This window comes from Rhipicephalus microplus, chromosome X (genome assembly GCF_043290135.1).
Source record: "Rhipicephalus microplus isolate Deutch F79 chromosome X, USDA_Rmic, whole genome shotgun sequence".
Taxonomy (NCBI): domain Eukaryota; kingdom Metazoa; phylum Arthropoda; class Arachnida; order Ixodida; family Ixodidae; genus Rhipicephalus; species Rhipicephalus microplus.
This window is the reverse complement of record NC_134710.1, coordinates 171,517,363-171,544,838: the sequence shown is the minus strand read 5'-3', so window position 1 is coordinate 171,544,838 and position 27,476 is coordinate 171,517,363. Positions and strand designations below refer to the sequence as shown.

Genomic DNA, 27,476 nt, shown 5'->3' with positions numbered 1-27,476 from the left:
ACAATGATCACGAAGCAAGGCAGCGCGAGCGGCCCGCCGCGTCCTGGGGAGTGCCCTCGGCGTTTGTTTTCAGTCTTCCCCCTGGACAGAGCCGCGTGTGTACGACTCGGCACGTCCGTATCGCTTCGATCCGACGGTGCGACATGGTGCACCACGAGTGAAAGGGCCTTCGGCAAAAGCGTCAGCCCACGACCGGTCCCCGCGCGCGGTACACGCCCTATGAAAAATTTCGGAGATGCGTGCCCACGGCAGCGACGTATGAGCGCTGCTGCACTCCGGACCCTTCTTCAAATCACCTGCCTTGAAATGTAAGTCACCGTGAAACAAGGCTTCCTTCTGTTACTCGCAGATATTCAGTGGAGAAACGCTCGATTGTTACAGCTTCGGTTGCGACAGTGGAGGTCGCCATTCTTATTGATGTTCGCGCTTCCCTCACGCAAATCCAGCAGAGCAGCGCCGTTAGGAAGGAAGGAACACCTACATGGAATGCTGGGAACACCAACGAAAACACTCGTGAGGGCGCGGACAACTCTTGTCGTCTGCTAGCAAGCTCCCACAACGCTCGCCGGCGCAGGTCGCGCACTCAGGTTTCTGAACGAGGCATTCAGAGGAACTAGGTGTATCTAAAAAAATCTGACTCTACGCTGAAAGACACCAGGCTGCAGAATTAAGCGGTTAATGTTTTTATTTCAGCGTCAGCCAAATCTCAGAAAGCATCTTTTATAATTTTACGATTACATATTTCATCGTAATTGGATACAGCTGAGTTGGCATATCAGGATTGGTGCAGCTAATTAATTGTCCGTGCGAGCTAGGTTTGCCGCTTGAAAGGTAATGGCTGTATGTTTTCGTTACCTTCATGTTCGGTTGCCACTCTGTACGTCAGGGGCGCCCATGCGACTGTGTTCTGTTGGTTGCGTCAAAGAGGCCAGAAAGGTATCGCCACCTGGCCTTCCTACCTGCAACTATTCTGGAATTACCGCTCGTACGCCGCCCTTTAACATTAGACCAGACCCAATGCCTGCAGCCGTCCACAACAACAGTTGCCCAGTTTTTTTTTTTGCTGTTTTTTTTAGCGAAGCATTAAATACGCCACATGAAGTAAAGTCATTTGTACAAAGTTTTGTAATTACTTTCTTTCTAATAAGTGCGCCTGAAAGCTATTATTTACTTTGCCCGTGTTGGCGCTTTTTGGAGGTGTTAATACGACTCGAAGCCACACGCTTGCAATGAGACATGTAATCGTGGAAGCCTTCGGTTGTACTCGTTAGCATGCGTACCGAAAGCATGCATACCTTGCACCCAAAGCTTACAACACGAGCTCGTACTTTTTTTTTTCCATTACACCCTCATCAAAACACGGCCGCGGTGACCAGTGCTATAAACTCGGGTCCGTTGCTTATTCATCTGCAAAACGTTACAAATATGCAACGGATAATTAGAGGTTGCTAAAGTAAAACTTAAAGAAAGTTTCTTTTTAACTAAACTTTAACTAAGCTGCTAGGGGCTTGTTCGTACAAACTTATGTATGTTTTCTTTTAATAATTTTTTAATACTCGCCCGCTAAGTCATGCATGAAACAGGTGATATTCAAGGGGTGGTGTACGTGTAGAAATGAACAGCTGAACCTCGGGCATAGATGCTATAAACCTAGTTTAAATTTTTTTTCTTGTTGGAACAATTTTCCAAAAATGTGCACGCAGTCGGAAATATGATTCAAACATTGCACGCCTGGCCGCACCACGTTCCCACCGCCGCGCGATTGCTAGCTAAACTAAGGCGGTCAAAACTCTCGCAAGCGCCGTATATCCAGGCAGGAAAGGAGCTATCGAGTGCTCACTATATATTGTTTGTTATCGCTGCCTTCTACCATGTTTTCCAAATAAACGTTATCTGCAGCAGGATGCAGCGTGCGGAGATAGGAAATCATAATTTCGCTGGGCGCCATCTGTCGTAGTATGCCCGCGTTGTACGGCCCGGCGGGGCGTTCTTTCCCTGCGGTGCCGCTGTGCATCACGTGCTGTAGAGGGTGCTGTGGTGGAAGAGGAGGAGAGGGGGCTCACGGAAGGGTCCTCCCGGCCCTCGCTAGGGGGCAAAGTTTTTTCGGGACAGTTCGGCAGCGTTGGTGCGGTGGCGACGTGCTGTTGCGCGCCGATTCAATAGGCTCTTGCCTGCCCTCCTATCTCGAGTCTGGACTTGCCGTGAAGGTTATGAGTGTCTACCTTGTACTTTCAACCCCTCGAAAAGTGTGCGAGCACACCGACCCACTGGACGCTCTGAGCGGCCCGTGCTGGCATTTGATGAACGCGGCGGGCCGCTTGCTTCCTCTGCGGGCTCACGGGTGAGTGCGGCTTTTTTCGGCCAGGTTAACGGACTGCCAGTCTACGCGCACCCATATCAAGCGACCCGGAACGCGCATACGTTTCTTTTTTGTGTGTGCGCGGGTGGAGTGGGGATTCACTGCGCTGGTGCACTTTCGTTATCTCGCAGCGCACCCGCGTATCACACACTGAACTATTCCCGACAGTTTGTGCGCTCCGCAGACAAGCCCGTAAATGAAGGAATACGCACTGATCAGTCTACCAAGTGTCTCGGTCGCATAGGCAAAAGACATTCGAACGTATTCCCGGTCGCATTGAGTATACGGTGTTCTGTACTGGTGATCGACTTTGAGCACAAAACAGGTCGGCGAACTGCAAGCGTTGCGATAATAAATTACTGTCTGATCGCAACGAAATAATACCTCTTTCATTCCAGCCGTCGTCTGACGTAATCGAGCGCTTGACAGAGGTGTTAATTGCTTGTGCGATCAGCTGTTCAGGTCAAAACGTTCTATGGAACGCTTCGGCCTTGACAGCGATCACTGAAGGCGTATCAATTCGTCTGGGGCGTTTCTCACCAAACGCGACTCGTTGTAGTAAGTGGAGCCTGACGTGTGGATGCTGTCGCCAGCTGTTCCGAGTGTCCCGTGCCGCAATCGCTGTTGGACGGAACACTTTCACGTCGAACTGCTGGCGGGGGAATCAGGCACGCCGTGTCGCTGCTATCGTTCGCTGCTGTCATGTACCGTCTTGCGCGCTCACCACGTGTTGATACGTTACTCGGTTGGGAACAGCTCTGTAGACCCAGAAGGGCCGACGCAAAACTCGGCTGGCCTTCGGCTAGCCGGCGTATCTTGGTAGTCACCTTGTAAGCTGTCAAGAGTGGAAGCAACACGCTTCCGATATCGTGTCACCTCGCGAGTTTTAACAAAGAAACCGGTGTCGCATCGTCAGTGTTGGTAAATTTGAATCAACACGACGATATGAGCACTCACCCAAAAATGTTACGTTAATCATAAACGACAAGTGTTAATATTTTAATGCGCGTAATATTTGCATCCGCGAAGAGAAAAAATACCTATGCGCTTCTTGCTGTGCTGAACGACAGGTGACTAACTATACGTAGCGTCTATGAAGCGTTGTCTTAAGTTTAGATTAGATGCCATGTGTGACAGACACTTCTTTTTTTGCGTGCCTGATTGTGATGCCGTAGATAAGTCACATTTGGCTTGAAGTGAGTCATGCCAAAAGGAAATCATCAGGTCAGGTGGTACATATTCTGACGCCCCATCATTCACAATAGCTCTTGTCACCAAGTTAGCGCTCTCACAGTAAAGATGTCGAACGCTTTACGCTTCCCAAGTCACTGCGCTCATTGTTTTGCTCTGGGTGCTTGAACAGCGAAATTTCACTGAGCGCGCACGCACACGGACGCACGTACAGTTCTTCGAAGGTTTCCAAGCTACGCTGCCGCAGGATTACATGGGGTAGTGGTCCGGGAACTTTTATCAGACTCCGTACTTGCAGTCTTACATGTGTGAAACGAAAGAAGACTCTGTTGTCGATGTAGAACTATCTACTAGTAAAGAGTAAATTCTATCCTACAATTTCGAAGGTCGCAAGCGCATGTAAGCTATTATGACTTTAGACCGAAATCGAATCCCGGCTGCATTTTCGATGGAGGTGAAAATTACTGAAACTCGTGTACTTAAGTGCAAGCTAAACGAACCCCAAGTGTTCGAAATTTCCGGACCCCCCCCCCAGCGCGGTGTCCCTCATAATGATGTAGTTTGTACAGGGAAGGTCGCTTCAGCCAACGCTTCCACTAGTGGACTTGTCTTCATTAAAACATGTTGCTGCCTTGACGATTCATCGACACCTTGGCTCTATCGAAATTTCACGTTCAACGATTTCTCATCGCCTCTAGACGTTAACCTGAAGCGCCTTAGTTTACCAGCCGTGGCATCACCCCATCACTTGTTTGTTTTTCCTTCAATCTGGGGCACATACCCACTTTGGAGGATTGGCCAAGAATGCAAAGTTGACAATTCGAAATGTTATTTTAAGAATGGTAGGATATTTAAAAAATAAAGAAATGGAATGACGATAATACGCAATACATTAAATTAAGCACCCATAACTTTGGTTGGGCGTCGTCTTCATTTTGGCTTCTAGAACCGAAAGAAGGCCACAGTGGTGGTGTCGATCGTAGTGCGTATCATTGACAAATTACTCCTCCGAGAATTTTAAGTTCTGGTTTTGTTCTCGAGTGGCCAGGGAAAATATTCTGTGATGACGTCAATTGATATCGCCAGGGCGGAAAGGGTTTAAGGCACAAATCCGGATGCAGCGCAAAAATATCGTCCCGAGTCCTTCGTTTTTTTTTTTTTTTTTGGAATGAAAATGCAAGGTTTGTGCTGCACAAGACCAATCTTTTTATTTTTGCGAATACTTGACTTGAAGGCAAAAATTTTATTTATTTTTTTGCGTGATGATTGGTTGATATGTGGGGCTTACCGTTCCAAAGCCATCATATGATTATGAGAGACGCCGTAGTGGAGGGCTCCGGAAATTTCGACCACTTGGGATCATCTTAACGTGCACCCAAATCTGAGCACACGGGCCTACAGCATTTTCGCCTCTATCAAAAATGCAGCCACCGCAGCTGGGATTCGATTCCGCGATCAGCAGCCGAGAACCTTAGGCACTAGATCACCGCGGCGGGGCATATAAAAAAATAGTACCTTGCAGTAAGTTGTGGAGAAGCCTATGTGCTTTGACTGTTTTTAACATGTGATTCCTTCCTCAGTACAGTACAATAACATTAGACTAAAACATTCATAGAAGCCTTGGTTACAAATGGGCAACATCTTCTGATTATGTCCAAAAATCACTCCAGGGCTAATGTAAATTGTAGTTTTTAGTTTATATGGTTGATTACACTTTACTCTGTACCTATTTCAAGCTCAGAATTGTTGGCATACCCACCGTTGTGGTCTAGTAGTTATGGTGCTCGACTGCTAACCCACAGGTTGTGGGATCGAATCTCGCCCACTGCAGCCTCATTTTTGATGCGGCCAAAAATGCTTGACGCCTGTGTACTTGGGCTGTTTCCGAAGTGATTACAATTCTAGGACTGCTTTGAAAATGGTTGCTCACTATTCGGAAACTAACAGCGAAAAGTTAAGCGAAAAGTTAAGAGGCTACGCCAAGCAATCAAAAAGAAAGGCAAGAATCCAGTAACCGTATCTAACCTAGCACATGCTATTACAGACTTCAAACAAAAAGCTAGCTTCGCCAAAAGGCAATATTTTACTACAACGCTTCCGTGTTACATAAAAAACAACCCTCAACGATTCTGGAAACATTTTCGCTCTGCCGCTGAAACAAAGACGTGTTTAAGCGATAGCGATAAAACAAACCAGGCCAATATTTTCAACGATTATTTTTAATCTGTCTTTACTGATGACAATGGCACCACTCCTGCGGCCTTGCCCACAGCTCGAATTCCCATTGAACCATTAGTTATAAGCGACCCCGGGATTCTTAACCTACTTTTGAATCTAGACACGAAGAAAGCCAGTGGCCCCGATGATATTGCAAATGAATTTCTTTTTCGATACGCAGAACCGTGTAGTAAATACCTCGGCATAATTTATCGCAAATCAATAGAAACAGCAAAACTGCCATCAGAATGGAAAGTAGCAAAGGTGATACCCATACACAAAACCGGAGATACTGCTGTTCCTTCCAATTTTAGACCTATATCCCTCACCAGTACGTCATGTAAGATACTAGAGCATATAATCGCTAAGCATTTAACTATTTTTCTAGAAAACAACAATCTCCTGTCCCCCCATCAACATGGCTTCCGGAAAGGTTTATCAACAATCACGCAGCTTACCGAGGTTGTCCACGACCTTGCACTCAGTATAAACAACCGTGGCCAAACTGACGTAATTCTACTTGATTTAGCAAAAGCGTTCGATCGAGTGTGTCATACTAAACTGATTTCGAAATTGCAGAACATTATTGGGGATGGGGAAATTACGAACTGGGTAAGAGACTTTCTTATAAACCGGTCACAGTTCGTGGTTTTCGAAGGAGTATCGTCGTGGACAGCCCCAGTTAAGTCAGGTGTGCCCCAAGGCTCCGTCCTAGGGCCATTATTATTTCTAATTTACATAAATGACATCACTGATAACATAGACTGCAAAATTAAACTTTTCGCAGACGACTGCATTATTTATAGAGCAATTAACAGTTCGGATGATCATTTATCTTTAAATAATTCATTGAGTAAGATTGCTCACTGGTGTGAGCAGTGGCAAATGTTAATTAACCTAACAAAAACAGTTTGCATGACGGTAACTAGGAAAAAAGAACCCTCCGACTTTACCTATACAATTAACGGCGTACCTTTACAAAGAGTTACGCAGCAGAAGTATCTTGGCGTCACCTTGACTTCCGAATTGAGATGGGATGCGCACATTAACAATGTTACAGCATCGGCTTTGCGTAAACTGTTTTTTCTACGAAGGCGTTTACCCTTCGCGCCGACAGATACTAGGCTCCTAACTTACACCACATTCGTGCGACCAATCTTGGAGTACGCTAACACTGTGTGGTTCCCGCAAGGTGTTACTAATATAGCAAAAGTTGAACGGGTTCAAAGGAAGGCCATTAGGTTTATACATAATAAGTACAAACGCACCGACTCACCCACACACCTTTTAGAAACCTCCGGTCTACCCACTCTTGCAACAAGAGCAAAAATCGCGCGTCTCAAATTTTTACACCACATTCTGCATAACCACAGCCGGATCGATGCATCCAGGTACATATCTTTGGCAGAATCACGAACACTACGACATAAACATGCATACACTATCAAAGAATACTCTTCCAACAACGACTGTTTCAAGCAATCCTTTTTCCCCCTGTCAATCAGCGAATGGAATAGGTTAGATCCCTCCATTACTAACGTAACATCACTGGCAGAATTCACTTCAAAAATTGAGAGTATACTTTGAGACAACGGCTTTCTTCAACCATGACCTCCAGTATTGTTTTCCAGTAGTATTTATTTGGATGTATAAGTTTACACAATGCCTTCTCTGTATAAAACTGTATTGATTTTTTTTTTTATGCAGCAAAGATTTAGTTTGCTGCTTCCGAAGTGTGAATATTTGGAGTGCATAAATACTATGTCTAATGTTTCTATGTAACTAGGATTATTATTACTAATTTTAAAATAACTACAGTTCTGTATGCCGCCTGTAAGAAAGTACTTAGCATTCATTGTATTTTGATACTCATGCCCTCCTGCTTTGGTCTCGTAAGAGACTGGCAGTATTGTAAATAAATAAATAACAGTATTCGATTTTTATTCGTATTTGATTCGGCGTAACCGCTATTTGATTCGTCTTGGATTCAGTTCCAAAATTCATCATTCCCACACCCCTAAACATGTGTAATGTTCGTACCTACAAGCTATCCCTTGGAACAACTTTTTTATGTAGAACTTTGCACGTAGATATATACGCTGCAAAAAGATGAGAAACACAACCCGCGCCACCCTTATTCATCTTGCGTCGTGCTCCAAAGGTCGTTATGAAAATGCGATACACACTATATAGTCCACCCATCCATCAGTTGGCCCGCAGCTGTTTTCTGGGTATCAAAGCAGGCTTTGTTCCTGGCTTGGCTTACGAACGCTCTCCATGGGCTGTTGCTGCGCGAAACGAACTTGGCCAGAAGCGGTAACCATGCGATGCCCAGTGTACGTGTGCTGCACCAGCTGGAATTCAGTTACGTCAGAGCACGGGCCCGCCTTCGGATGGTGTCGTCTGGCACCTTGTTGCATGGTTGTTACAACCTCTGCGTATGCCGTATATAAGAAGCAACAGCACTAGGCTTGCTTGTTAGCTGAGTGCGCTCGGTTGCAATGGTAGAGCACGCGGTAATCAAATTTAACACCTTTAGAAACTGCAACTTGCATGCTGACAATAATAATAACGTAATCGACGTGGTTGCATCTTATGAAAACGATGGAACCGGTATACGAAACGGCTTCGTATAGTTTCTTGTTGAGTAAGATTCCCCTAAAATTGAGTAAGAACTTCGTGCGATCATGTAAGTGCGAAATTCGTTAGAACTTTAGAGATTCCTCCCATGCCCGGTAAAATTACGAATGGCGAGTTTCATGTATTTAGTGATTACGTTTTTATTTTCTCGTTTCAGGTCGAGTGAGTAGCTTGAGTCGTGGTATTGTTAATGTTTTTTTTTTTTTACATTTATTAGTGGGCAACTCCGACATGTCGTAAAACTTATTTGCCTGTTTTGCTAACGACCCTGCACCAACTATAGTATTGCGGCTTGTGGTCCAGATACTCGAATGCTTTGTTTTTAATAGTTATTCTGTACACGAATACTTACGCTGTAAAAAAAAAAAAAGCGGCGCTGTGTTGTTACGAGGCACGGTTAAAGTGCTGTTGTGCGAAGCGCCGCGCTGCTTCTCTGGGAAGAAGCGAAAATGAGAGGACGCCGAGGCGCTTCCGTTCTCACGCGCTCTTTATCGCGAAATAATTGCTTATACGCCCTGCTCCTGTCGGTCGTTCTAACGGTTGCTGGCCGCACACATTTACAGTGTCCGTCGACTATAGTATAATGAGCCGCAAAATCTTGCTCACTAGCCCCGCCGCGGTGGTCTAGTGGCTAAGGTACTCGGCTGCTGACCCGCAGGTCGCGGGTTCGATTCCCGGCTGCGGCGGCTGCATTTCCGATTTGGGTGGAAATGTTGAAGGCCCGTGTACTGAGATTTGGGTGCACGTTAAAGAACCCCAGGTGGTCGAAATTTCCGGAGCCCTCCACTACGGCGTCTCTCATAATCAAATGGTTTTGGGACGTTAAACTCCACAAATCAATCAAAATCTTGCTCACTATACTGGACGTCACGGTGGGACAGGCTGTGGCGAACTCTTAGTCACTTTGCACCAAACTATTGTGTTTTTTACCGTACAATCAATATAGGTATGCGAAAAAAAATTCGAATGAGCGGCGTTGTCTTGTGAGCATGAACGCCGCGCAGAACAGCGCGTGATCACAAAATCGTGGTGCGAATAAATTTGTTCAATTTTCATCAGTATGAATGATGTTTTTGCTGTTAAGAGCATGGATCCGAGTTTTTTTTTTTTTTTTACCGCCATTAGAGTGCTCAACAGCAGTGATTGTGTGCATGTGCTTTCTCACATTTCCACGTCCCCCTACTTAGCTCCAGTGTAGGGTATTAAACCAGAGTTTTGCTGACCACTTTGCTCTGCGCTCTGCTTCGAAAAATTGCAGTGTGCCGCTCTGTTGCCAACGCCAGTTCAGCCAGTAACTTTAAGGAAGTGTGATATTTATTTATTTATTTATCTATCTATTTATTTATTTATTTATTTGGTAACTTTCATTATTTTTTGAGGACTGTTACTGACGGATAGACGAAAAAAATATTTGTTCAGAAAAGTACCTGCGCTGTTTACAGCCCGGGCTCAGGCCACGCAAATATGCAACTGCAAATAATCTTTCCAAGCAAACGACGATAGTTATAGCGCGAGAACAAAACGACGACACAGAGACAAGAAGGACACGAAGGACACTTCTTGTCTCTGTGTCGTCGTTTTGTTCTCGCGCTATAACTATCGTCATGCCTTACCAACTAGCCCAAGCTGCCACAATTCCAAGCAAAGCATGGGCAAGATGTTTATGACAACGTACAGCCGTTGTACGGCCTTGTAATTCTTCATTAATATTGCTTGCGCTATATTAATGGTATGCGGTGGTGTCCAGGCTGTTGGAGAAAACGCTATCGGCGATATGACGCTGTGCTTCACACCTGTTTTCTGAACACATAATTAATGGCGAAGATAGCATTGACAGGATTGATATATGTAAAGTAAACGTTGTACGAGACTCCTCTTGCACATAAAATGTTTCTTTTGTGCGGTTGCGCTTTTACACCAGATTCGCTACTTCTGGTCGATATCAGGAGGGGCAATATGCTGGGTACAATGCTTTCATCGATATTAAAGAGCAATTTTATGGGCGTTCATTTCATTCGCTTGTTTTCTAAAAAAAATATGCATAGTAAATGTATCATTGGTAAACAAAGGTTTTTGTTCTTATGTGCCTCGTGTTGCAATAGGAAATGAAGTGGAGGCAGAGGTCACTGATTTTATTACTGAAAAGAACAGGAACACTAAATTTAATGGTGCCCTCCGCTTGTTCAGTGTGAGAAGGCTTGCCGTTTCAAGGAGGTCGAAAGGCGAATCGCTTTATTCATTAATCTTATTTCTTTACCCTGTACTGACTCTATCTTTATGAGTACAGCGTTTTTCGTGTTATTTGCCCATCGTAACAGAGGTGCGCCTAAACTGAGCGAACTAACTGGTTGCAGAAAATGTTTTGTGAATATCCTCGAAGGGCAAAGGTCAGCGTGCGATATTTTCCTAATCAATTTTGGTGTCGTGCATACTTAAATTATTTATTTTTAACAATATTCTCAATACCGTCGCAAGAGATAACAGTAGAGGATGGCGCAGAAGTCAGTGCAGTGTAGTTCGAACAATAGACTGCAAAACACTCCGAGAAAAATTGCGTGAACGTCTGCAGCTGTAATGCACGAGTTACGTAGGTATTTGACATTTTATTTCGCTCACATTGACCATGTACTTGTTCTATAAGGAGTGTTATGTAACGGAATACAGTGTACAGTAAAAACTGATTAACGCAGAAGGCACAATGTGGATAGTGTAACTGTACATGAAATATTGATAACGAGCAAACAGTAAATGAACCAAAGAAGGAAGAGAAGTGCCGCCACAGAATGGAGGCCTATGTGGCCAAGACGCATATATAGTGTCACCAAGGAAGAAATTAAAAAAAAAAAGTCATCGCTCTTTTGTCGCATATCACGGCAACGACGAGCACGCTCGTAACTTCCCTGAAGTCATTTGCGATCGACACAACAAATTAATTGTATTCGACTGCTTTTATCAGAGCCTAATTCAGTGTTGCAAAATAGTCCATTCGGCTTGCGTGCTAAAATTAAAGTAACAGGAGTTACAACAGCAGATCGTGGGCTAATGTAGTGAGGTAAATCAAATAGGCGCAATATCTTAATAAAACAAAAAAAAACTGGGACTTACAAAAATGTTAACACAAATTACTGAGAATGCACACCTATTTCTACTAAAGATTAAAAAAGTTAACTGCGACAAAATATTACTAACATGGTGAATATGTTGGTTCCGTTTTCTGATTACCACGGTGAGCCATGAATATTTAGGACGATTTGAGATGTAGGCGTTATTCACTAGGTGTTTGAAGGTGTCTGTGTTGATATACTACAAAATAAAAACGAAAATTGTTTCGGATGTTTCAGTGTATGTGTCGCCATATATTAACGGACACGGAAGCTTTAGTCGTGCAAGTTCAGCTTCCTGTGTAGTAATTTACTCGCAGAATATTGTAGCTTGTATGTATGGTAGACAAACCATGCTGCTTTTCTTTGCACTGCCTTCGTTTCAGCAATGGGTTCTCGATGTATACGGAAAGCGAACAATATTGGCGTACTCCAGCGCTGGTCGAACAGACGTATCGTAAACCAACATTTGTTTTGTTTTTGTTTTTTTGTCTGGGAGCGAAAATATTTACGTTCAGTCACTAGTAAGAGGTGTGTGGTTTCGGACGTTTATTGTTTTTTAGAGCGCAGCTCTCAGACGCCCGTCCCTGGGTTGAGCGTCCGTAATCGAGTGAAGGAGCCCACCGAAAAATAGGCTGGTACTCGAGCTGCGTGGCGTTCTTCTTTTGCAGAGGCCCACTGTGTTACGCTGGAACCTTCGCCATCAAAACAGGAAAAAAAGGTTTTAATTAATGTAAACGTTGACAGACCAAGAAAAGTTATTATTATTATTATTATTATTATTATTATTATTATTATTATTATTATTATTATTATTATTATTATTATTATTATTATTATTATTATTATTATTATTATTATTATTATTATTATTATTATTATTATTATTATTATTATTATTATAAATACTTTTTATTCTGTAACACAAGTCCCGCTGAAGCAGAAAATGACGAGAGAGAAACCGGAAAAACAATAGTCATTATAAAGAGGAACAAAAGTTAAATTTTAAGAAATAAAAGTTCTAAGCGGAGTGTGCAACAGTACGTACATGCATGTCTCTCGGGTTATTTGTCTATGTACATCGCCACCGCGTATAGAGCTGCGCTTACATTTCGCATTAGGTAGTCCCGTGATCGTCGGTGATCTTTTCAAGGTGCAGTTAGCTCCACGAACTATTGATGGAGTCATACGAGTCATACGCCACTATACGAATACCAACAGAAAAATATTTACGGTATTATTCACAATGGCGTGACCACCATCAGAAAAGGGCTCGCGGTACAAAATGCAATAATTTGGGAAGACAAACAATTTATAAAAGGATAGGTCCCAAAATACACCCCCGTGCCACTCACGATGTAAAGCTCTTAAAGACATGACTGTGTTTTTCAAATGCACGAATAGCGAAGTGCGATTTTTTGCCCGTCCATTTAACAGTACGACCATCTACTAATATGCAAAGAAGTTTTCACATTTTTTTTCATGGTACTCGCGCAAAATTCTTGGAGTATAGTACAAAATAAATTTGTCTTCTTTTGAGTTAGCAATCACCTCTAACTTTGGTATGCTCCATCCCCCCGGCCTGTCAGACGGAGACTCAAGCTTGAACAGCCTGTTTTTTTTTTTCGCATTTTCCTTGGCCCTGTCTCAAAACCTTACTCGAGCACCAGCAACGGCGAAGCGTGACACTTCATAGAGGACATGAATACTATAGCAACGAATCTCTGCGTCATTATGAGCTGGTGCGCACCTTAGGTGTTCCTGCGTTATAATTATACTGCCGTTCCTTCCAGCGCTTGCACTGATATCAGGAAGCCCAGGTGGTCGAAATTTCTGGAGTCCTCCACTACGGCGTCTCTCATAATCATGCGGTGGTTTTGGGACGTTAACCCCACATATAAATCAATCAACGAGATCAGAAAGTGTTCAGTGTAGCAGCTGACCTCTTAGAGAGGAAACCTGGAATAACCAGCGATGACATCATTGAAGAACAACTCCTTTTGGAAGTTAACAACGTGCGACGTTAAATCACAGACGCCAAAATAAGCTTCCCAACTTCCGCTCAAGCACACACCAATCTCTGAATGATTCAAGCCGCAGCATTTTGCGGTAATTTGAGTAAAATTGTGATTTTGTGTTACAGCAATAAAGTTTTCAACTAAAGTAACGTAAAACTCTTTTATTCTATTTCTGTAATCACTCAGTTAGTTTTTTGTGGTCGTAATTGACCATTGTAATCAAGTACATTTTGAAGGAAGTTATTGTAATCGATTACTCATTTTCTGTAACGTGTACAAGTTGCTTAACAGACATGTAGTTCTGCAGGCATAAAAATAAAAAAAACGTAAGTGTACTTCTTGCAGAAAAGGTCGATATCGGTCGAAACATCTGTCGAAACTCCTCAAATGTTGCTTTTTCATAACGTAGATGGTCGAATAGTAATCATCGTTAGCACTGTAAAAATAATTAAAAATTTCACGCTTCTTGAAGACGCAAGAATAGCGACTTCTGTCAGTACGGCACTGTATGTTTATTAGTGATCGGATGTACCTTTTTTAAATTTTGGTACACGTTAAACTTGAGGTAGTCAAAATTAACACGAAGTTGCCAATTAAGCCGTGCCTTATAGCGATATCCTGGTTTTTGCCTTTAAAAACTCTATATTTTAAACTTTATAATGAGATTTCTAGAACTTGTACATTTATGTTATCGAGGGGAAAGAGATAAGTGAAAGATACCAGGGTAATATTATTCCGTGAAAGTCGTGAAAGCATGTGCTTTAGCGTTCGTGGGCTGTGTAGCAACTTTATTCCGAATAAAATGCAACATCTCATTCATTTCATCACTTATTAGTTGAGGGAGCAGCCGAACAGAGCTAGCTATTCCCAATCAATATCAGGTAAGTGAATGTCTCTGCAAGATTATTTGGTCGTATGACACCGTCATACAGTAAACCGTCATATAGGGATGTATGACGCTACATTCTTCATCTGTGGCACCACGATAACGCACACCGCCGTGATTGAGAGCTCGGTCACTGTTATTCATGGATTTGAAAAGGATAGATTTAACGTTATTGACGTCTCGGGTAAAGGGGTCTGTTTATTCTTCTGTCTCTCGTCTTAAATTTTTTACCGTCTGCGACGTTACATTTGGCGAATATTTCAGGCTAACTTGACTGGACTACCGACCACTTTGTACAGCAGTCCCATCGCGAATGCGCTTGTAATGTCTGAAGTGATGGCGAATGTCGCACACTTTCTCCGTGGTTTCAATTCAGCTTGGTTTTTCTGTTTGGACATTTCTCTCCTGCTGTGAACAGCTTAATCAAAAGCTAATCTCGGCCGTCGCCGACGGGAAGCATCCTCGGTACCCTTGGCTCGTGGCATCCGCTCCAGGAAGCAGTGAAGGAAAGACCTCCTCGATACCATTCCGTTTTTGCCCGCGAAACGTGGCTATGCGCACATCACGGCTCAACAATACAATCTCCTCATGCGCAACATGCATGCGTAGGCGGCTTCTCGCTCTGCTTGCGCCACCGTTTGCGGGTATTCCCGAAGACAGTGTACACAGTCATGCCCTCTTCCTTCCCCACATCGTTTTTCTTCGTCTTCGCGTTGCCTTTACAGAGTTGTTTTTCTACAATCTGTTATCCTGCATTGTTGCAATGAGACGATGCAACAAGCGTCGAAACTGGCGCAATGCCGCAGTCATTATAATAAGGGGTCTCCTATATCGTCACAAGCAGCAACAGCATTGCAGGGCGAAGATGCCTCCCAATTATTTCATAATTGCCCTGTATCGTGCGAGCAGATTGCATTTAATGTCTGGCAATTCTTCAATTTAACCGCCTCATCTAATTCGCTCGTCTCTTTGTATTTATGCTGTCGCTCATATTGGCCATCCGCCCTTCGCATTGCGTGACCCGTCAAGGTTCACTTTTCGTTTGTTTTATTGTCAGCTAGAATGACAGCTTCCTTAGCCTATTCCCTGATCCTTTGTGCTCTCTTCTTATTTTTAAATGTTGCGTCTGTCGTTTCCCGTTCCATCGCACGCTGCGTGGTTCTTAACTTCTTCTCTGGTTTCCGTGTTATCCACCAAGCGCATTCCCAAACCAAGACAAGCAATTGTCACAAAATCAGAAAAGCCTTTATAAATTGCCTGTACTACCATGTTGGGTGGAAACTTAGAGGATTGCGAGGAAACGTAAGAGGAACTTCTCCTATAATGTCTCTATCCAAGTGGTGTGTGAGCACGCAAGCTGCCTTGGTAGGACCGAGGTACATCGGGGTTGTGGTCGGGAGGTTCAAGAGGATTGCGTTTTCAACCTGAAGGCTATAGTGGTCTGAATTTGCGGCTTGATCTTTCCCATTTCTCATCGAATATATATCGTGAATCACAGTTGGTGTCACGCTTATGTGTATTATTGAGAACTAACAATATTATATAGTATGATATGATATAATATAAGTATTGTGTCTAACAAAGAAAACCGAACCCTTAAATTCACACTCCTTTCCTGCGCTCGTCTGTAGCAGTTCATATGGGCCGAGAACCCGCCAAGTAGCATTGTAAAAATTAACTTTGCAAAATACCAGCAGCGTGCTCCAGTGATAAGCCGGCAGTAGATATACACTTGACGGGGATGGTGAAGCTTTGGCAACCTAAATGTGCCGATAACTGTTGCCACAATTGTCTTATTTACAAGAGCAGTCAACTCTTGGGCGTCTGTAGCTGCAGATGGGGAATACTGAAGGAGGGAAAATCATGTCTGTGGGATTTTTATCTCCTGGGATTTGCCTCGCCGATGCAGGTTTGCAGGCGTTGCGCCGCGCGAGATTTCCTATCGAAATCACTGGATATAGAGTGTTCTATATAGTATAAAAACGCTTGAACTTCACTTTCAAGAGTAGAATGCGATAGCGTAATCGCTTCGTGCGCGTTGCCTTCAACCGTGCCGCAAAGGAACGTTTGTATCCGTACCATTGGCCGTTTAATGCTATCCTGGAATGCTTACTGCAAGTACAGTTGCAGAGTGCCCACTACACGATATATATTCTTTTTTTTTTTTTTTTGCAAATTCTTTGCAAGTGCCCACTTCGCGTACGTAAAGTGCCACGTGCCTCTGTGCGGCTGCACGCTCTGCAATATGGGTGAGCAGCTTCAGGCCATCCGCTCGTGGCGCATGCACTTCACGTGTTTAGACGCTTGGTTCAATTCTACGATTCTGCCGCGCAATATTACTCGCGTTTAGGAGACTCATCTTACTACGCCACATTCATGCAGGTTTTTTTTTTTTAATTTTAAGCGTGGGCGTGTATGCGTGCCAGAGCACCTGCTTGCCACGCAGCAGTCCAGAGTTCAATTGCCTTTATTTCTATTGATTGATTTGTGGGGTTTAACGTCCCAAAACCACCATTTGATTATGAGAGACGCCGTAGTGGAGGGCTCCGGAAATTTTGACCACCTGGGGTTCTTTAACGTGCACCCAAATCTGAGTACACGGGCCTACAACATTTCCGCCTCCATCGAAAATGCAGCCACCACAGCCGGGATTTGATCCCGCGACCTGCGGGTCAGTGGCCGAGTACCTTAGCCACTAGACCACCGTGGCGGGGCGCCTTTATTTCTATCTACCTAGAATTTCGGCTTATGGAAAACACTTGATTTTTCTTTTACTGTCAAAGAAGCCGACGCTGGAATCACTGTGAAGCGAGATATTTCTATAGCGCTATCTTGTTAATGAAAGCTTCCATGCCATTGTTTCTATCGACAACGCATGCCTGCGGGTCTGAAAATTTCGCAAGGACGGCCCGTGGTGGCGGCCCAGACATCAGAAACACTCATGTCGGGGTGATGCAGGCCACGTAGATGATCGCTTCAAGTTATGACCGTCTTCCGACATGTGATTACATGGAGAACAAATGCAGCGACTGTGAGCAGGGCGAAAGACGGGAGTGATGATCAGTGCTATCTGTCGCATAAACCATAAAATAACCAAAGCGACCACCACCGCTTCTAGCACTATCCCGTACATAAGAACGCAATCGGCTGCGAGCCCGTTGTTCCGTGCATGTGACGTGCAGCTTTGTCAAGGAAAATCTCCCTAACTATAGCGCTTCGATGTTCTACAGTGATTGTGTTAGAGCGTTCGCTGGAACAAAATACCGTCTCGGTCAAAATAGGGACGAAATTGTGCACCACTTTGTCATTCAGTTATTTCAGAAAAAAACTCTGTCAAGTCGGCTTTGGTGGCCAAATTAATTCGTTAAATTTGGCTAATGACAACACTGAACCCTTATGAATATTTGCGAGGGAATAAATTTTTTTCGTTGCATCGTGGTGTTCGTAAAATCGGGCTTTATGAGATCTAGTATAAACTGTATAATAATATGTAATATATATTCTGATCGTGGCTCATTTCTGAGGTGTGTGATCGCGGAAGTATTCCAAATGCTTGGCTTTATGCCGCAGTCTTGGACTCTAAAAGTGAAATATATATATATATATATATATATATATATATATATATATATATATATATATATATGTGTGTGTGTGTGTGTGTGTGTGTGTGTGTGTGTGTGTGTGTGTGTGTGTGTGTGTGTGTGTGTGTGTGTGTGTGTGTGTGTGTGTGTGTGTGTGTGGCAGCTACAGCATGCTGCTCACATGAAGTACCCGAGGGCGGAGGGCACTGTCGGAGTGGAGGAGCGACAACTAACATGTGTTAGCTGGACTGTGACACGTCGCGGTAGCCTGTAACATAGCGGTGTATGTTGTCTCTCTCAGAAGAGGCAGATACAAGACACCCTGCAGACGTTTAAGATAACGTCACGCGTCAACACGATGACACGCCCGCTTTGGCGGCAGTGTCTGAATGATATATGTCACGGGTGCGCGTATACGGGTAGCGTCATCTTTTAACTTTATATCTAAACATTCATGTCATTCCGTGGGCTATTTTCAGCTAAGCATATGTCTAGTCAGTCAACGGGTTCCAGCCTTCTTATAGCGAGGCGGTCAGATTTGGTAATTCGTAGTAAACTTCCTATCGCATCTAAGGAAGGGGATGTAGAGTGATGTAGGTTATGAACCGAACGCGCTTGGTGACCTTTTTTTTTTTTTCGCCCTTTTTGTAATGCCATTTTGCAAGTTTACTGCAGTCGGTGGGTCACAGTGAAAGAGCCCTTCGACGCAGTACTTTGTATGGCGATGGCGCGAGAGGGAATCTGTGTGTACGATTCGTGTGGTTCCAGCTTTTCCCCTTCATTTGTATCTCTGTCTGAGTTTGGCTGTCGGCAAATGCGGATGTATACGTACATGCCGCCGCACCGAAGTTATGTCTGCGTCGTTTGTGGGTGTACATAGCTTAGCTCGGCAGGCTGGAAAATTTTTTAGTTTACGAAAGCGGAGAGCTTTCTATGAAATATATGACGGCTCTTTTGACCGCTGTCGTCACCTCTAGCGTGCAGACTGCGAAGTTTGCACTTGTTTTTCATTTTATTCTGCCTCTGGCCTTTCTGGTACTGCGAATGAGGAGATTACTCTTTCCCATTGCAGTCAGTGAAAAGCAACGGCGGCATCAATAGTTTATATAGCATTACACTCGTCTTGTCACTCGCAGGCGCTGCACTGGTAGCCGTTTGTTCTGTTTTAACACATGCATTTATAGCTGCAGAAACGCGTGCAATGTCTAAAACATCCGTTGCTCCACGTAAAATCAACGCTGCTTCACAACTGCTTCAGCCGCGCTGGACCATTTACGGCGGTGGACGAGACAGTTGCGGTGCTTCAATTTAGTTTTAAAGGTCGTCACCCCGATCGTCTTTCACCGGGCGCGTCCATATGCGCGCGTTCATCCTGTACTTCGACGTATACGTTCAGGGCGTGGTTGACACTGCTCGCGAGCTCATCTCTTGAAGCGTGGCGTTTGTACATGTGTTGCTCTCACCGCAGAGTTTACTTTGAAGCCATGGACCACACCAAGGTCACTTTGCTCGCTGCAGCAGCCGTGTTTGCGAAAGGAGTGTGCCAGCGCGCTTACTGCTCATTACATTCCACTTAGTTCAAAAAGTCAGTTTCGTCCTTGTGACAGAACTGTAACTTTTTGTTACGTCAGCTGTTTCTTATTGCGCCGTGTTGCGGCAACTGTGCTTCATGTGCTTTCCTAATAAATATATAATAAACCAAATCCTTTCCGGGACCTCTATTGGCATTTCCGTTTGCTGTCACGTTCTTACGCAAACGCTCACACTCACAGGTTTTTTCCTGGACACCTAGCCAAAGAATGAGTGACCCGCGCATAAATAGCAATCGGAACTTCCTCGAAGACAGAGCATTTTGACGTGTAGTTCTTCACTATTTGTGAGAAATTTTAGAGGGTGGGTGGCTGTTATGCACAGCGCCATGTTTCGCTGACGCATACGAGGCGAGAGGACGCCTCAGTTGTCTGCGGCAGTATAGTCTTGCAGATTCGATGAATAATAGATGAAGGAAATTATTTTTGTTGGCTTTTGTCGTGCAGTGAAGCATCATTCATTATTTAAGAAAATGGCACCGAGATAAAAAAAAATCCGCAGGATATCTTTCCCGCACCTCCTTCTTGGTGGATGTTTTGTTGCATTGGAGATGTCGTGACGCGCCACCGCCAACACCATGGGAACACTTCTGCAAGCTCGTTTCGGGAGATGCAAACGGATTCAAGCTCGTCGAACATAGTGATCAATTGTCGATCTGCGATTCCTTTGAAGTGGCCACCCAAATTCTGACTGAGGTATAGTGCAAAATTCATCAGTCGACAAACTCGATTTGATTCGCTTTCAAAATATCCAGTGTTCTTACAACCATAGCCCAAGCAAGATACTTGTACCAGAGTCACTGAAGGATTTTTTATCGCAATGACAATTCAAGGCTGCTTGCCAAACATCATGAAACATCACTCAATAGTCAACACTCTTGTCTGGATTGCTGCAGGCAAAGGGCACGTTGATGCGCTGATTTCTCCCGACAGCACCCAGAGGAAGGTACTCAAAGGAAATGGGGGGAGGGGGCGTAGTGAGGATCTGGGAACATATTTGGCCCCATTGCGTCCTTAAATACGCCGTGACACATATGTACACGAGCGTTTTATTGTAATCGAGAATTCATCATACGATACTGTCGAATATTTGTTACGTGCGAAAGCGGCACGTTGGAACTAAGGTGTTTGTTCAGAATGACTATGCCGCCAGAAAAACACTTTTTCTGCGCAGACTCATGAGTTTCACAGAGAACACATGGATTAGACTACTTATGCAACATTTATTTTCCACTTATTAAAAACACATTTGTTAATTTAACCTGCGTTGGAGCTTGTTTCCAAGAATTAGGTAAAACAATTTACTGTTTCGTGAACCTGGCCATGTTTGTATTCCTTTAAACTGACGTGCATTACACTAATGTACTTAGCTCGTTGACGCTCACTGCTCATTGTGTGCTATGCCAAGGCGGAATGGGCGGGATTTCAATCCCACTAAATCTTTACAGTTTATGGATGTATACACTCGCACAGACACATAGAAATATATCGGACACCAGCCCCCCGAAAAGAACACTTGGCTACGCGTCCCTGTGCCCTCATTCATTAGCATGCAGGGTTTTCTCTTCTTTTTTTTTTGCTTTTACATTTCGCTACTTTACATCTGCTTCCCTCCCCCTCCAGCTCCATGGGAACGAACGGGTCAAATATGCACAACGAATGAACGACGTCCAAAGAAAAACTGTGAAAAAAATTTTCAAATGTTCATCATGTCATATTACTGGCGTGTTTTGTTTAGCGAGTAAATGCCATCGATTGTTTATTGTGCTGAACAATTTCTGCAACACTTCCATGGCTTTAGCACTATAGTGTTCTTGTGTCAAAGTTTGGCTGCTTGCGCACCAGCCGCTGACATTGCACCCCTTCACACATAGTCACCTTCCAAATCGACGGCAGCGGCGGTGGACACGAGGGAGACGTCCGTGGCCTTGGCTAACTGGATCACTGGTGCCATAAGAACTGAACGCGTGCGGAATGTCAATGGTTTTTTGCAAAAATAAAGAAAAAAGGAAGCCGTTCCCAGCGTATTCAACCGGTTCTTGTGAGGGCGGCGCGGCTGCCACCTCCGAACGCGGCAGAACTCCGGACAGTGAACACAACTCGCATTTTTGTGCCGATCGGTTGTGCCCTCGCGATCTCCGACGACAGTGCCGCTGTGGCCGACTGGGTTGCTACTACGCACGGAGGAAGGAAAGGTAGGAGAGGCCCTGACGTCACTCGTTGTGAAGCCGCAATGAAGCCGGAAGTCGGCCATATTGACTGGGCAAATTCTCCTCTCTTGTTTACATCCGAATGTAAAGCAGAAGGCACGACTCTCTCTCCGGCTCGGAAAGCACGTGAGCTGCGCAGCGCGCGTGTCGTGACGATCCGAAACTAACGAAACGGGGCTCAACACTCTGGGCCAGCACGACACCTTCGGCGAAATCATTTCGCCCCAGTATTAACAGCGAGTAACAGCTCGTCGACAACGAAGCAAGTACAAGAGAACGCCGCTAGATGCACTGACAACGGTGAGTGTTTTCACGTCATTAATTCAGCAACTGTACAGACATGATCGTTCGTGCGCCTTCTACGGTTGCATTCCGCCACACGGCCGACGCAGCGTCCGGCCACTGTGTCCGTGTTCCGCGTGAAACTCACCGGCGTCAGCATTCTGCGACCGTGGTGACTTTGAGTACGGTGCAAGTGACACTTGAACGTGGTTGCTGTTACGTTGAGATTACATGCAATGCTTGGGGAGAGTATACGAAGCGGAAAAGGTGTTTTAATACGCACATGCAAATTGTTACTGTACACACACAACATGAAACTACCTATGTGCACATGGTCCTCATTGCGTCTTGCTGGGCTCAACAGCGTCGTCCGTTGTCACAAGCAGGAGCACTGCCCAACCGTCACTGACCTGCAAGGCGTTCGTCGTCATTTCGCTTCGTCATGGTGCCCAACGCAATTTCGCTAAACACCAATTGCTTCATCCGCGTCATCCTCCGCACGACATATGGATATGCACTCGTTCTACGCACTGTTGAAACCCACTGATGGACAGAATGATTTGTAAATGTTGCTAAGAGTACAGTAACTCTCAGGAGAACACTGCGCAAACAATAACGTGGCGTAGAGCACGGATATTGTCCGCCACGGCTCAGCACGAGACCTGGGGAGGCACACATGCCACCGCCAGCCGCGGCCGCTCACTGCTAGACCAGCTCCAATGTGCAACACGTAACCATAGCAACGCCGCCATTGTGCCCAGTGAATATGGCCGCCATGATGTCATTTCCTCCACACTTTTCACGCCGCGCGCCGGCTGCGCATGTCCTCTCCTACCTTTCCTTCCTCCGTGGTCCTACGCCACCTCCTGACGCCGGTCCCCGACGACGACAGCGTAGCTCTGGCCGACTGCATTAGCCCTATGCCATCTCCTGTCGCCGACAAGAGCTCTCGCCAGTGGTTCTCCGTCCTCGGACTCCTGCAACCGTGTCCCCCTTTCCTGTCTTCTCCTTACTTCTGTCGTTCGCTGTCCCTGCTCCTCGCTCTGTTTCCTCTCTATATATATCTTTACCTTTTAATTCTATCATTTTAATGCCTTCTCTACCCCCATCCCTCGTGAGCTACTGTTGAGGTGTGCTCCCCCTGAGAGGCAGTTGCGGAGCTCACTTTTTTTCTTCTTTTCACTTAAAATCCCCCCCCCCCCATGAGGCGAGCCGCTTGATTAAATTATAAAAAAACTTTTCGCTAGCAATCAAGTTTCTGCCAGGCTGGGTACACATTCTTTGCTTGACAGACTACTATATTGTAGCATCTGGGAAACTCCACGACAATTTCGCACCGACCCCGTACACTGTTCTAAAAGAATTTAGTATATACATCAATACTGATTAGTCATCTATTCAACCGTACCAGGAAGCTACGAAAGGAATCTATTCAACAAAATTTTAAACTGGTCATAGAAGACAGGATAATAACAGGAACACAGACGCTCACACCTGTCTTTTTGCGTTGAGTGAAATTTTGCAGTATCAATTAACCGATTATCCCAGCAACATGCCTTGCTTTTTCAAAGTTGCGGGCTTCTGCCGAATGATATGCCATGCAGCGTCCCTTGTCTATTATTAATTAGCCTAATGCCGTAACCCCCTACCTAGATTATTGGTTAGCTCATGTGTTTAGGCACCAAAAAAGCATCGGTCTCGGGCTCAATCTCAGAGTCACGACCAACTTTTCTGCCTCTCAGTCTTTATCAGAAAACTGTTTAGGTTCCCTTTATTTGTAGATTCGTGTTATACAGTTGGGCGAGTGACAATTGTCTGTCATGATATCGCGCCTCTCTATTGCGGACTTCCGCGTGTAGATTTTTAGTGTGGTCGTCTGTACTCCGATCAACTGTATTCCACGGCAGTGAGCGACTTCGTATTTTCGAAGACCAGTTGCGGAGAGTCCGCACGACCCACGACTATAGCAGCTATTTTGTTGTCTCTTTTGTCGTTTTTTCGTCCACTTTGATGTGTTTACGTTTAGATTATAATTACTACATTAAAGATTAAAAATGCAAATAATGTCTCCTCAAACTTTTAGAAATAACCGCTGTTGTCCCCGCCGAGCCTCTCCCGAAGTTCATGTTTAAACTCCTGGCGACAAGTCTTTCAACATCCCAGTTGTTCGCTATGCAGCTATTGAGCAACTTAATTAGCAATCGCGTTATTTAGATTGCAAATGTTTATTGTTCATGAGATTTGAATAGGATACCTCCACATATGGTTTTCTTCAACTGATAGCAATTGTATATTGATTTATAAAGGCACATTTATTTGGTTTTTCGCACTACAGTCGGCTTCGATTGTGGTGTGCTCGCAATGTGGGTACATCGTTACTAATAGATTGCTAACTTGTACAGGAAAGCACTGGTGTAAAATTGTTGTTTAACAGGAAAACCGAGTTTTGTGCGTCTGAGTTTGAAAGTAAGCATACTGTTTCTGTCTTGTTTTTTGCAGGAGCCAGGGTGCTGCGCCTTTGGCTGCTCGTCGTAATGGCGGCCATCACCAAAAGTGGTTTCCTCATCATCGTCTCCTTGGTTTTGTTCCTCTGCTTGTTCATGGTGGCGCAGAACAGGCATCCCCTCTGGCGTGTGTTTGACGCCTTCAGACTGAACGAATGGTCTTACAGCCCTTTCTACTCGTCGAGTGGTGCCAATGGCACGAGCCGTTTACCTCGAATCATGATGTGGACATCGTTCTACGGTTCCTGGTACGGCTTGCTGAGTAATAAAAAGATCGGTGAAGACTTCACTCGCAAGTGCGCCGTCAAGTGTTCAGTCACCAACGACCGGCGCTTGCTGTCGTCCAGCGACGCCATCGTCTTCCATGTGCGCGATATGGACATGAATGACCTTCCTACGAGGCGTTCTGAATCCCAGAAGTGGGTCTTCTGGTCTATGGAGCCGCCGCCGTACTCCGTTTTCGCCGGCTTCAACTACATGCACAACATGTTCAACTGGACCATGTCGTACAGGCATGACTCCGACATTTACGAGCCTTACGGGAAGGTTGTGCCACGTAATGCCACCACTGCTTACAAGAAAGACCACCGGTCATTGTGGAAGTCCAAACAAAAGCAGGCTGTTTGGATGGTCAGTCACTGCAATACTGATAGTAAACGGGAAGAATATGTCCAAGAGCTGAAGAAGCACCTTGACGTTGACGTGTACGGCTCTTGTGGTGATCACGCCTGCCCAAGGACACGAGGTAGTGCCTGCTACAACGATTTCGAGCGGACTTACTTTTATATGCTTGCTTTTGAGAATTCCATATGCAACGATTATGCCACCGAAAAGTTTTTTTCGGCACTTAAGTATGACATGGTACCTGTGGTTTTTGGCGGCGCCAATTATAGCCAAATTGGGCCCGCTCAGTCGTACGTTGATGCGCTCGCCTTCAAATCTCCCAAGGAGCTGGCCGAACACCTTATTGTGCTGTCGAGGAACTACACTGCGTACAGCTCTTATTTTAAGTGGAAAGAAACTCATCAGCTGGCAACTTGGGACGTTGACTTTTGTGCGCTTTGTTCCAAGTTGCATAGCCGCCAGTTTCAGAGGACATCGTTGTACACTGACATGCGCGTGTGGTGGGAACAACAAGGCCGCTGTCGGACGTGGGTGCCGTAAGAAAGACTGTTCACTGTGACTTCTGCTTCCTGAGCTTTTGCTCTACGTGGTTGTGTTTTCAGATTCGTACCACTGCTACTTATTCAGGGTCATTATCATACTTATGAGTGCAGGGTGTTTTTATTTTTTTTTTCTCGGGCCCTGTACGATCGCGAGTGTTCCTACATGCATGATGCTCCGCAAAGCTGGCAACGTGTCGAGTAGGGCAACCGCGGGCACAGGTGGCTTCCTGCCGGGGCACTACAGTTCCTAGGCGATAATGTGCCTAGGAGATTTCAGATGAAGCACAACAGCCCACGGATATACCACTGATAGCGGCGAACACTACGCGTTCATATAATTGGGACCATATAATTGTGTCCAGCGCGCTATAATTCCAAGCCATAGTCAGCGTGTTTGTATTGTACGCTCATTATATGCGGAATAGGCAGTACATCGCCATGTCGCTCTGTACACGGCCCCAGAAACTTCCGGAACATGAAGCCCTGAGAAAGAAATGTTGTGAGGATACTGTTTTGTACACGCGCTCATTGCTCTCTAAAACTGTTGAATGGTGAAGCTGCGAAGAAATTTAACTTGTAGAGAATCATCTGGTCCGGATACTTTTGGGGTCGTCTGTACGTACAACTTAGTCCGTCGACGTCTTTTACACAGCCGTTTGCTGCACATCTGTTTGGTGTTGCACTATATGCCTTATTGTAGATGTTATATTGCCAGCCACTCAACGGCAGCTGAACGTACCTATGAACTCTTTGTGACCACGCGATTTGCCTTTGGAAAGCATTTTGCAATTTTCCGCAGTGTCTTATCGAGTGGCTTGTTGATCGTTGACCTGTAACTGATATCGTTTATTGTGGAAGCGATAGTTGTGTGCTGAGTAGAAATTGACGCAGCAAGTGTATCGTCTCGCTGTAATCAAGAACGCAAGTTGTTGTGAACGCTTATTATTTTTTTTTTAGCCGAACGTTGTAGACAGTTTTTGTGGATGCGTAATGCTAACGGTGTATTGCGTTGCTAGTATACAGTTAGCGAAATGACGATGTCTGCTTGTGATATACAAGATAGAAAAGAAAAAAAAAGGAGGAGGGGGTAAAAAATACAGAGCGATGCTGTTACTTTCGTCCATACTTGCTGGTTGAAAAGGGACCTCGAATCTACAGAATGATATGGATGTCCTGAGTGTCCACTCCACCAGAATTTCTACCGCAAGACAATTTATCGAAATCTTTCGATTACGAGCAGCGTCATTGCAGAATAAAATATTTCCTCATCTGCTCTAGTCAGCTTGTTTCCTTTGTATATGCTCCGAATGCGATGCCTGATCCTCTGCCCGAACTACAGCTAAAAACGAGAAGATGAACCTGCAGAATAGTGAGAGAGTGGGGTATAGAAAGGCAGCAGACTGGGAAGTAATGAAATTACTGTAGACTGCAGTTGTAGTGAGTAATGTAATGAATTACTTCAAGTGAATAATGTCAAGTGAATTACTACTTTCCCAATTACTTTTGACGAAAGTATAGCGTGTCAGCTTGCCTTGTGGCATGTAAAGTTGACCAAAATGGTAGCAACAATATGACGGGTAATCTGGGTGCCCAATCGTAAGCGTTTGATAAAAAACAACGTTTCAGCGATGCAGCAAATATATCTGTAATTTCAGTGTACACGTGCCGTAAATTATGAGAGCGTGAGTCAGAGCATGAATGATGAACTTTTGTTGGAGCAATGCCAATG

General features: G+C 44.8%; 1 protein-coding gene across 3 annotated transcripts; it reads left to right on the top strand.

Moving 5' to 3' along the window:
• Positions 1-27,024, top strand: LOC119177169 (alpha-(1,3)-fucosyltransferase C). 3 transcript variants are annotated; one of them, XM_037428572.2, is made up of 2 exons: positions 1-308; positions 24,577-27,024. In XM_037428572.2, exon 2 carries the CDS (start codon positions 24,612-24,614, stop codon positions 25,743-25,745), a length of 1,134 nt encoding a protein of 377 aa, XP_037284469.2. In that variant the 5' UTR covers positions 1-308; positions 24,577-24,611; the 3' UTR covers positions 25,746-27,024. The 3 variants fall into 3 exon arrangements, with proteins under 3 accessions (XP_037284469.2, XP_037284468.2, XP_075734319.1); XM_037428571.2 differs by lacking the exon at positions 1-308 and adding an exon at positions 2,054-2,341; XM_075878204.1 differs by lacking the exon at positions 1-308 and adding an exon at positions 21,758-22,095.
• Positions 27,025-27,476: the final 452 nt, after the last annotated feature.

Excerpts from the sequence above, each read along its gene's own strand:
- LOC119177169 (XM_037428572.2), top strand. The coding sequence starts at position 24,612 with ATGGCGGCCATCACCAAAAGTGGTTTCCTCATCATCGTCTCCTTGGTT.